This window comes from Stegostoma tigrinum, chromosome 8 (genome assembly GCF_030684315.1).
Source record: "Stegostoma tigrinum isolate sSteTig4 chromosome 8, sSteTig4.hap1, whole genome shotgun sequence".
NCBI classification, from domain to species: domain Eukaryota; kingdom Metazoa; phylum Chordata; class Chondrichthyes; order Orectolobiformes; family Stegostomatidae; genus Stegostoma; species Stegostoma tigrinum.
The window spans coordinates 42,983,587-42,995,831 of record NC_081361.1 but is presented as its reverse complement, the minus strand read 5'-3'; the positions used below and the strand labels follow the sequence as shown (position 1 = coordinate 42,995,831).

Here is a 12,245-nt window from a genome sequence, read left to right as displayed (position 1 = left end):
CTCCTCCCCATCCCAGGCCCTAAAAAGACCTTCGACATCAAACAGATGTTCACCTGCTAATGTATCCGCTATTCCTGTTGTGGCGTCCTCTACACTGGGGAAACCAAGCGGAGGCTTGGGGACCACTTAGCAGAACACCTATGTTCAGTTCACAATAAACAAGTACACCTCCCAGTCACAAACAATTACAACTCCCCACCTACATTCACCTTACTGGCTCCAACCCCGCCTCTTTGACCTGTCTATCTCCTCTTCACCTATCTTCTCCTTTATCCACCTTCTATCCGCCTCCCCCTCTCTCCCTATTTATTTCAGAATCCTCTTGCCCTCCCCCATTTCTGAAGAAGGGTCTCAACCTGAAACATCAGCTTTCCTGCTCCTCTGATGCTGCTTGGCCTGCTGTGTTCATCCAGCTCTACACTTTGTTATCTCAGATTCTTCAGGATCGGCAGTTCCTACTATCTCTGCAACAGCTTGAGTATGACTTCCTTTGATTTGAACTTCCCTGCAATTTCAACCTATGTCTTAAAATTGACTGCAATTCCACTTGCTTCATTTTTGCAAATAATCCCTTCTGTGGAACCTTGTTCAGGAAGTCTTTGTAGACCATATCCGTAGATATTGCAGCTTTAGGCTGAAGATTTGAAGTAAACATTTCATGCTGTTTACCATGAAAGGATGTTGCCCTGACTTCATTTTGGGATGAGCTTATTATGATTCATTGTCACAAAGCGAAATGAACTTTGAGCTGTACTTTTCCTAGGTGCCAACAGATTACAATGATGATATTTTGTCATGGCATTTTGTAGTTTCCTTTTCGATATGGCACCTCATTCAGTGATTTGTGATCCAAAACTGGTCAAAAGAATGTTTAAATTAGAAATCTGATTTTCTTTAGCTATGGACTGTATAAATCTGACTCATTTCTCTCAGTTTTTTTTTGTTTTCCTTAGATGATTACTCAAGATTATACACGATATGAGGGGTCATTATTCTTAACTGCTCAAGAAGATCTACTGGCTATTGAGCAGCTGCAACATGAGTGGACAGATCTCACCATAACTCTGTTTGAACGTCACCGTTGGTCTGATAATGATAAAATGCCTGAAGAGGCAAAAATGGAAGAATTAAACAATAGTGTGAGAGCACTGTCTCAACATTATTCGGCCATGCTTACAGGGGAAAATGGTATTATTTGAATTATTTCATATTCATGTATTTCCATTCAAAGGCTGCTGTCTTTGTGGAATATCTACAAGTCACGGTTAGGGAGTTAGTTCAGGTTTCTGTTTCACTCCCTGTGGCTGATTTTAGCTACGATCTGTGAATGCCCCCAGAAAAAAGCTGCTGGTCCTCATTCTTTCTAAAGATTTTAAGTGAAATATACAAGTATGCAGCAGCTTTTGTATGTCTGGCTTCTTGGATATACATTACAATATAGGCTTTTAGGGTGGGGTTGGCCAAGAGATGCTGTTGCAAATTGTTAATTATTGTACAGCTCCATTTGCTCTTGTTTGATATTCCTATCATGTTAGAAGAACACATGATAGGAATAACCTTAATAAAAACTGAAAGAACTTAAATGCTGTAAATCAGAAACAAAAACAGAAGTTGCTGGAAAAGCTCAGCAGGTCTGGCAGGACACGTGAAGAGAAATCAGTTAATGTTTCGGGTCCAGTGACCCTTCCTCAGAGCTAGATCTGAAACGTTTACTCTGATTTCTCTTCACAGGTGCTGCCACACCTGCTGAGCTTTTCCAGCAACTTCTGTTTTTGTGTGTAGGAATAAACGTATTCTTTATCAACTTACCTCTGACCTATGTTTTAATCATTTGACTTGACGGCATTGAAATTAAATTTGGGGAAAATAAGTTAGGTGGATCTGCACATTTCTCTTTATTGCCTATCGTTTCTGTCCTGAAGTCTAATTTTCCTAAGACACCAACTCACTGAAATGTGTTGATAATTTTTGTACACATCCAAGTGGCTGGTACAATACTCAAATCTTTAGCCCCAAATCAGGATGACATGTGAATGTAAAGAAAAGTAGGGGTTAGAGAATTTCAAGAAAGTGTAATTAATTCCTTGGATTAAAATTTCTGCAAATGCTTTAGTTCTTCTTCACAACATACTGAGATGCATAGTCCAATGCAGCTTCCTGCCTAACTGTGCAACAAAAAAATGATTTCTCAGTCATCACCTATCATTCCAAGTGGTAAATACAGAAAGTTGAAAACCATTTAAATTGAGATGAATAGAGTTTCCTAGCAAACAGCTGTAGGTTTTATCAATCTTTACCTTTTACCTGGTAATTTTCCCTCTGCCAATGTTTTCTATTGGGTTTTTCAATAATAATATTTGTCTTCTTTTTCACTGCAAATATTTGAGGAAACAGGGTGAAGTACAAGTGTCTATAATACCCTAACAAAATTGGAACAAATGTAAGATAGTAATTAAGTTAGAAAGTATGATTAGGTAATGTAAAGCTTGGATTTTAGAATCTAGAAACTGAAAACAGGAAGAATGTAATGAAGAAGAAAATCCATATATTCAAGCCATGTTAGAAATTAAAATTTAAAAATCTGCAACAGAAACTCACCCTTCTTCAATGTCACCTATTGCATTGGAATGCATTGGGATGTTAAAAGCTGTGGAGTTTTGAGGCAAGAACAGGAAATGAGCTGAGACTGGGCAGCAATGGACAGCATTGTGAAGGTGGATATAGGTGCTCTTTGTGATGACGCAATTTCTGGTCAGAAGCTCACCTCCGTCAAGTACAACTTCAAGGCAGTGAGCAGACTGGTTTAGTCTTGGAGTATTAGAACATAGAACATAGAAAAGTACAGCACAGTACATGCCCTTTGGCCCATGATGTTGTGCCGTGGAATAATTCTAATCCAAAAATAAAATAACCTAACCTACATTCCCCTCAATTCACTGCTGTCCATGTGCATGTCCAGCAGTCGCTTAAATGTCACTAATGACTCAGCTTCCACGACTACCACTGGCAAAGTATTTTATGCGCTCACAACTCTCTGGGTGAAGAACCTCCCTCTGACGTCTCCTCTATACCTTCCTCCTAACACCTTAAAACTATGATCCCTCGTGGCAGTCAATCTGCCCTGGGGAAAAGTCTCTGGCTATCGACTCTATCCATGCCTCTCATTACCTTGTACACCTCGATCAGGTCACCTCACTTCCTCCTTCTCTCCAGAGAGAAAAGTCCGAGCTCAGTCAACCTCTCCTCGTAAGACAAGCCCTCCAGTCCAGGTAGCATCCTGGTAAACCTCCTTTGCACCCTCTCCAAAGCCTCCACATCTTTCCTATAATAGGGCGACCAGAACTGGACACAATATTCCAAGTGTGGTCTCACCAGGGTTTTGTAGAGCTGCAGCATAACCTGGCAGCTCTTAAACTCGATCCCCCTGTTAATGAAAGCCAAAACACCATATGCTTTCTTAACGACCTTATCCACCTGGGTGGGTTTCCCAGAGGGAAGAAGAGAATTATTAGCCTGGGAATGAAATCCGATTGGGAAGATTTCTACTCATCCAGTACTGAATTTTGGAAAAGCAATCTGATAATTTAGCAACAGTAGCAAGGCGTTGAGGGAAGTGGTTTTGAAGTACAGCTAGATATTATCAGAATATTTGTTAAAATTAATTCCGTATTTCAGAGGATACTACTGGACCAGCGAGTGGATGAAAAGGTAGAGGCAGCCAAGGATAGAACCTTTGGGGAGACCAGAGATAATGGTGTGGGAGAGGCAAGAGGAGTTATTGCAAGTGATAATGTGCCCACAATTAAATGAATAAGGATGGAATTAGGTGATGATAATCCCTAAGCGGGTGGTGGTGAAGAGACTTTGAAGGAGGATGATGTGATCTGCTATGCTACTGGCTGCAGTCCAGTTGAGAATGATGAGGAATAGTTGACATATGTTTGATAAAAACCAAAAGAATTGTGGATGCTGTAAATCAGAAACAAAAACAAAGTTGCTGGAAAAGCTCAGCAGTTCTGGCAGCATCTGTGGAGGAGAAAACAGCGTTAATGTTTCGAGTCCAGTGAATTGAGGAAGGGTCACCGGACTTGAAACGTTAACTCTGTTTTCTCCTCCACAGATGCTGCCAGACCTGCTGAGCTTTTCCAGCAACTTTTGTTTTTGTTACATATATTACAGTCAGGTTGGGTATAGTTTATGACTTTGGTAAGAGTCACAGTAGCAACAGCCTGATTGAGGGTATTCAAAGTTGGTATGCTGGGAAGATGGGCAAAACCTTGGGAACCAGCTTCTTAAATCCTTCCGTCCTGTCTTCTCTAACCTTATTTTCAACAATAAGTACAAAGTGAAGGGTGTGCACTGAGACAACAGTTAATATTTTGATCTGCTCGGAGATTTTGAGTATGATTTAATGCTTTGAATACATTGTAGTTAAATAAGCCATGATCTGATGCAGTGAGTTAGAGTACTTTACTGTTACTTTTGTGAATTGGTTTAAATTAGGCCCTGCTAATGGAACAAAAGCCTCTTCTCTGGACCAGCTATAAGGCCTCTGCAAATGAGCTTATTCCATTTCATTCCAGTTCATAGTAAACTAGAATTAATAGTGACCATTGATATTGCAGAAAACTTTACCTGCAATTATTTTAACAGGCACTGCTTGGTACATAATGAAGCTACAAGATCAGCTTGAACCTTATCGGGTTAAGTTCGACTATGCCAAAATGGAAGATGTAGGATCGATAGAATTTGATTTGCTGAAGCTTCATGAGCAGCTTCCCACTTTGATAAAACTGTTGGAGGATGCAATGAATCTGGCAGCACCCTCTCCACCTGAAGAAGAGAAAAAGAATAAGAAGCATTCTGTCAGGTATTATAACCTACACCTTGTCTGTCGAAAAGCCATTAACCTGACGTGTTAACTTTCTTTCTCTTTCCACATTCTACCTGGGCTACCTGGTATTTCCAATATTTTTTGTTTTTATTTCAGGTTTTCAATGTCCAAAATGTTTTGCTTTAATTCAGTTACCTACTTCCTTTCAAGATCACTGGTTAGCAGTTATCAATGAAAAATGAATGAAGTCAGTATATGCAAGTTCCAAAGTCTCTTACAAATTCCTGGAATTCCATGCAGTAAAATCAAAGCTGAGTCATTGTGGTTGGTTGGCTCATTGAGCTGGTTCGTTGTTCCGCAGATGTTTGTGTACTCCTCTGAAGCCCAGTGGTTGTTGGAGTCTTGTGGTCAGTTCAGGTGTGTTCCTGATGTAAGGTAGCATGGCGAGTGTGTTGTAGTATCTTCCTGTTGTTGTGCGAGTGATAGACATCTTCTGACCCAGCTTTTTTTGGGACAGAAAAACTGGGCCAGAAGATGCATTAGAGGAGCACACAAACCCACATCAATCGTACGCTAACTGCGCACCCGGACCAAAGACCCAGTATCCACTATGAACAGGACCGATGTCATATAAAAGATTTTCTGCAAAGACTGCGACAAACACTACATTGGACAAACAGGAAGGAAATTAATCACAGGGGTATACGAACATCAATTGGCAACAAAAAAGACACGACCAACACTCGCTTATCTCCATTTACGTGGATAAGGAGAACCAACAATTTGATTGGGGCAACACCAAGATCCTGAGATAGGCAAAGCAGAGACAAGCACGGGAATTCCTAGAAGCCTGGTACCCCACTAAGAAAGCCATCAGTAAACACACAGAGCTACATATACACTCCACTGTGAAGGAAAACCGGAAGTGAGGTAATCCAGCTCAACGGATGGCAGAGTTTAAATAACAGGCGGGAAAACACAACAGCACTTCATCAGAAACTACATTGATGATGTTACCCAGCAGGGTAATGAAATGTCTGCGGAACAATGAACAGCCTGGCAAGCCAACCAACCACAACATCCACAACCTGAATTACAAATCTACTCGAAAATCTTACAATGCTGAGTCAGTTTAATCATAGATAATAGGGGTCGAGGCCTGAAATGTCACCTTTCCTGCTCCTCTGATGCTGCTTGGCCTGCTGTGTTCATCCAGCTCTACGCCTTCTTATCTGAGTTTAAACACAAACTTACTTAAATACACCATGTCATTTCCAAAATGGATGTTACAAGTTTTACAGGATACCATGATGTCACAATAAAAGTTGGTTTACTTACTATTTTAAACTAGTGGACTAGATTGATTGATTGCAAAAGGACTTCAGTTCTTCCAGAATTTTTTTCTGTTTTCTTCTGATAAGGGCATACAATCCCTCTGGACCCGAACTTCCTGCTAGGTGTTGTTCAATGCACTTTACAAGTTAGATATTAACTGTTGCATGTGAACACTTCAAATTTACTTCTTTCTGTTTTCCTCATCCTCTTGGTGAGATGCACTTGGATTCTGCACAATAATATTAACCTATATTGGAAATGTGTATGGAGAATCATGAATACATAGGACACGTGAATGGACAAAGTCTGGTACCATCTCAGACTGTTGCCAGCTAGAGGGATAGAATCAGTGACTAGGGAGAAGAGATTCAAATGGCATCCAGAGAAAATAGCTTCATTCTTTCCAATATTTAATTGGACAAATAGGAGAAGTAGTTTGACAATTAAGTGGTCGAGATATCTCTTTGAGGTAGATCTGGATATCATCAACCTACAGGTGAATTATATGCTGACAGCAGGATATACATGAGAAAAATGAGACCAAGGAAACACATTTAATACAAAGCCATAAACCTTTCAAGTTAATACTGATTATTTGATTTCAGCCAGGATAGTAGTGCAACAGATATCCATCCACTGGAATAGAGATTGGAAAATAAGAGTTCCTAAAAGAGCTATTATTCAGTGATTAATATTACAAAGTCCAAATGTGTGGATATCAGGTGAAAATGGCAGCAGTCTGAGTTCTGATTTACTCATGGCTCGAGTACCTTTCCTTCACCAACTACCCTGACTTCCATGTGAAGAATCAATACTCAGGTGATATACAAGAGAATTCCAGCAACTCATATAATCTCCAACCCATACTGCAGTCACCTAATGCACTGCATGTTGATTTCTGTGGTCCCAGTTTTATCATGGACAGTAGATGTACTGGCTTATGCTGCCATGGGAGTCATAGAAAAGATAGATAATTTGCTTTTTAAAACCTAGGAATTTTTTTTATGGGATGTGCTTGCCACTGCCAAAGCCATCATTAGTTACCCACCCCTAATAAAACTAGAAGATGTGGGTGTAGAAATCAGCCATTCAGCCCATCAAGTCTACTCTGCCATTCAATGAGATTGTGGTTGATCTGATACTCAACTTCTCCTGCCTGCATTTTCCCCTTAACCTAGATTCCTTTATTGACTTAAAATCTGCCTGTCTCAGCTTTGAATAGTTTCCACACCTTCTGAAGTAAAGAGTTCCACAGATTCACTACCTCTTAATAGAACAAATTCCTCTTCATCTGTCTTAAATGCGCACCTCTGAGATTATGCTGTCTGATCCTAGACTGTTCAACATGGGAATCAATCCCTTCCCCAACAGCCTGTCAAATCACCTAAGAATCTTACAGGTTTCAATAAGGTCACATTTTATTCTTCTGAACTCCAGTGAATACAGACCCAACTTATTCAACTTCCCCTCATAAGAAAATTTATCCATACCTTTTATCTATCTAGTGAACCTTCAATGCTAGTCTAGTTCAGTTCTGGTCTGTTAATATCTAGGGTAGTGGTAATAAAAGAGTCTGCAGTTGTATTACAATGCATGTCAAAGAGAGATATTTAGATTCTCCTTTAATTTTGCATTGATGTCTCCTCTTCTCATAGTTGTCCTCTTAATTGCTCTGCCTGAAGTTCTTGAAAACTCCTGAGCCTTTCCTTACTCCTGCCCTGTTACTTGTTCAGAAAACTTTAACTTGGGCTGAGCACATCCACCCCACCTTAACTCTTTCCATAATTTTTTATGCAACCCATCCACCCCACTACTCTCAACCTCGATTGCCTGTTCATTCATACTGCCATCATCATGGACAGAGTTAACAAAAGTCACTACTCATTTATCATGTGAATTTATGGATCTACCCCGGGAGATTCTGAAACTGTCTACAGTGGAACCTGGAAGGACTCAGAGGCACAGGTGTTTTTTCCTCCTCTAAATCCTCAATTAATGCTATCATTTTTCAGCCTTCTCCACTTCATAGTCATCCATTTAATACTTTCCTTCTCCTTTCTTTGCCATCTATTTCTCCTTTTCATCTTCTTTGATTACCATCCACAAGACAAACCATATTTCCTCCTTTTTAATGTCATTCATTGATGACATTGATCCTGATGGCTAAGGAGTACTTTAGGTTATGTTGCTTTCACTGGAATTTCTATGTACACCCTGTCCTCATCATCTTGTTCGCTGCACACGGAGCCATGTACTTATGATATCGGCCCAGGACCCTTTCCTTTTACACCCACCATTGTCCTTGGTAAACTGATTGTGCACAGCTTTATGATATCTGTGTTTTCCGTTAACCGTAGGAAGGCCGTGCCCTCATCATTCTCAAATAACCAGTACTGAAAGTACAATGTGTGATACTACAGAGGGAATACGTTAAATTGAGCAATCTTATATCCATGTTCTGGAAAATATGGGGGAATACATTTTTCAGTGATAAAATGGTAAAACATACCAAATGAAATTATTGTTTTCAACTGTGAATCATGTAAACTACTTGGCTAAAACTTAAGTTTCCTCCTTTATTTTCTCAATTCTAGTCACCACCTTGGAGAAGTGACTCAGAAGATGCAGGACTGGTTGTTGGAACTATTCAAGATGATAATCCACATGGACACTAAACTCACTAAGCAGGTAAGCCACAGGAAATTTTTTTCAGCTCCTGAAGAGATGCTGCAGGTATATTGAGGAGATAGCAATGACACCATAGCCTAAGACTGAGATAACAAGGTGTGGAGCTGGATGAACACAGCAGGCCAGGCAGCATCAGAGGAGCAGGAAAGCTGACATTTCGGGTCTGGACCCTTCTTAAGAAAATTTTCTGAAGAAGGGTCCAGATTTGAAACATCAGCTTTCCTGCTCCTCTGATGCTGCCTGGCTTGCTGTATTCATCCAGCTCTACACCATGTTATCCCAGATTCTCCAGCAGTTCCTAATATCTCATAGCCTAAGACTGAAGTGTCTTACAGGAGAAGGGAGACAGCAGGTTCTTGTCAGGAAAAGAAACCATGGGCTCTGATGCTTTAGCTGTTTCTATGCCTCTTACCCCAATCCCACCTCCACATTCTTCTTGTATAGATAATTAGGAACCATAATCACAGTTGGGTTGATTTTTTTTAACAGGTTTAGGAAAAATGCTTGGCTTTTGTATTCTGTGTCTCAAAATTCCATCAAAAGTTCAGGTTTTACTCTGGAAGTTTTAACAACTACTGCTTTGTTAGGCAATTACACACAATTAGGGTGTTCACATTATTTAACAAACTTACCAGTTTGAATCTGGCTGTGTACTATATCTGGATAGCAACATCCAAAAAATCCTGAACCTCTCAAGCACTGCGAACAAAGATTCCGTGTACAGATGCAAAGATCTTGAATTAGCAATGACTTATTTTGTTCCGCATTTCACTTCTTGGTTTCACGTCCAAATTTAAAAGTGACAATCAGTTTCAGTAAATTAGCACCAAACAATTGACCCATAATAATGAACTATTTCTGTTAACAAACAAGTAAGCTTTGTAAACCACAGTATTGGAATTCTGATTTCACCCTGTCAACTTGAGAACTTCAAATTGCGTTTTAAAATCTAGAGACAAAAACAAAGAAGGTATTGAATTGCCTCAAAACTCCAGTTGGTTCAGTGTTGTCCTTTACTACAGTATCTTAGGAAAGGAAATCTGGTGTCCTTATCTAGTCTAGTCAATGCTTTGACTGTCTTCTCTTATGGCCCACCGAGATTCAGCATCCAACTTCATAGCTATTTTTCGAAGAAGGCCTTTCGCCACAAGTGTGATCTCATTATTATTGCTCTGTTTCATAATGACTCCGAGGGACCACTTTCCAGATTGAAGATGGGCAATAAATGATGATCTTGCTTTTTATGTCTGTAACCTGGAAATAAATCAGAGCACGTGCTCTCTTGGCAGCCTTATCCTCCACTAACAAAAGCTCTGACTGAAGACTATCAACCCAACATCCATCCTCTCCATTCGAGCGCCCAAGAACAGCTCTCTCCTGCTTCCTTGTCATACTTGATTCCTTAATCTACTAAAAACAAGTTTCACTTCAGCTCTAGAGAGCATGTTCAGAAACAAACAAGAGAAAGATTAGCATCAGTTTTATTCTTCATTTGTTAAATTGAAGATGTCTTTCATGCCTTCCAGCACAGATTTCCCTCATGGTAAGAGTGACAGCTTTGGTGATCAAGCAACAACGTGTGGGATGCAAATAACATTTCTAGTGTGGAGAAACTGCCACAAATGTGAGAAATGTGTGAATATCTAGCTTCCTCTTAAATATACCTATGCTAATTGTCTTAACTACTCATTGTGTGAGCAAGTTCAGAATTCTAACTATTCTCGGCTTATATATGTTTCTCTAAAATTCCCTCTTTACTAATGCCTTTTGGTATGGATTTTGATTCCTCCTTAGAAGTAATTTTTGTACTTTTACCCAATTTAAATGCTATAATCTAAACACCTCCATCTAATTTAGAGAAAACAATTCCCAAGTAGTTAAATCTTTCCTGATAGCTTTAACTTCTCATGCAGGAAAATGAGAGTAGAATGCGCATGTGGGTGTCATTAGGTCAGCATGGGCAAGATAGGTTGTATGGCTCCCTTCTGTGCTGTTTCATTTTAATGGTTTCCATTGATGAAACAAAAGTAGTTGTTTAATTGCATGGCCATTTCCTTGTTCTCTATTATCAGTTTTCCTGGCATTAATCTGCCACAACATTGATGCAAATATGGTTCGCCCAGTCTCTTGAATAGTATAGAGAGGTTGAAAGACATGAATTAGAACTTAAACTGGAAATGTTTTCAAAGTGAACATTGTGCAGATGTTTTAATTTATGTTGATGGTGACAGTAAATTACCATCGATAGTTGTTCTGTGCCATGTGACAGTTTGATAAGTGATTCTGTCACTGGGCATCTCCTCTTTTCCAAAGGACATGGCATGGATTCCACCACCATCTATATGTTTAGGATGGTATTTTCTAACTTTGGTTCTGTTTTCTTTCCACAAGGAAAGAAGTCAAGGGATATTTTTGTGAGAAATCAATTGTGTGTAGAAGATAGAAAGCCTACCTTTGTGAGGAGTGACTGAGAAATGGGTAAAAGACAAGCCTGACTGCCAATGTTAGCTGTCCATGTGAGGTTGCAAAGAGCTGTCTTGATAGGAATTAGTGGAGCTGCAAGACATGACAACCTGAGGCGTATTGTTGAGATGAATGCTGGCAAATTCAAAATGTGGGGATAGGACCTGAATGTGGGGTGCCAATCCTGAGTTTTTGAATCCTTCGCACTCTGAATCCAGTTACCAGAGAGCATACTTCTTTCTGTTGATTTCATCTGCCTCTTTCAACTACATGTTGTTTGCTCGGATTACGAGGCTTTTCTCTTGCTCTCATCCATCCTTTTCTTGTGGGCCCCCACAGTCTCCAGGGAAGAGTCAGAAAACCAGCATGGGCCAGGGGAGTTGAGCTGAGCTTCCATTGTTATCAAAAGTGAAACCTGGCATTGGTTTGCAATTGAGCCTGGCCTCTATTGGTGTCCCTTTAAAAAGGATGACTTCTATTGACATGTGAGCACTTTGCGATTGGTTAAATTAACAGGTGCACAAAGTTCTGTCCAGTCACATTCGACACCCTAACCTACTACCAATGACTCCACCGTGCGCAGGTTGACTCTGTTAACTCTTTGTTCTTATTTTCCCTTCAGATTTCCTAACAAAATGTAACACTTCAGTGCCCTACCAAAGTTACAAACCCCTCTTTATATTTTAGAACATAAAAAATAGGAGCAGAAGTAGAACATTTGGCTCGCCGAGCCTATTCTGATATTCAGTAAGATCTTGACAGAAAAGACTGTAGCCTTTCCTCTACTTTCATGCCTTAACCTTTGACTAAGTAGAAAATCAAAAATCTGTGTAACTGAGCCCTGAATATATTCAATGATCCAAGCTCCACTGCTCTCCAGGGTGGAGAAATCCAAGGGTTAAAACTTCTGAAAGAAGAAATACCT

At 39.9% G+C, this 12,245-nt stretch overlaps 1 protein-coding gene across 6 annotated transcripts in view; it reads left to right on the top strand.

The window, feature by feature from the left end:
- The window catches only part of axdnd1 (axonemal dynein light chain domain containing 1), a 139,398-nt gene that overhangs the window by 78,058 nt on the left and 49,095 nt on the right, over positions 1 to 12,245 (top strand). For all 6 annotated transcript variants that reach the window (XM_048539705.2, XM_048539706.2, XM_048539704.2 and 3 more), the window contains 3 exons: positions 954 to 1,188; positions 4,654 to 4,870; positions 8,764 to 8,857. In XM_048539705.2, the coding sequence (XP_048395662.2) occupies positions 954 to 1,188; positions 4,654 to 4,870; positions 8,764 to 8,857 (546 nt within the window). The remainder of the gene's footprint in view (positions 1 to 953; positions 1,189 to 4,653; positions 4,871 to 8,763; positions 8,858 to 12,245) is intronic.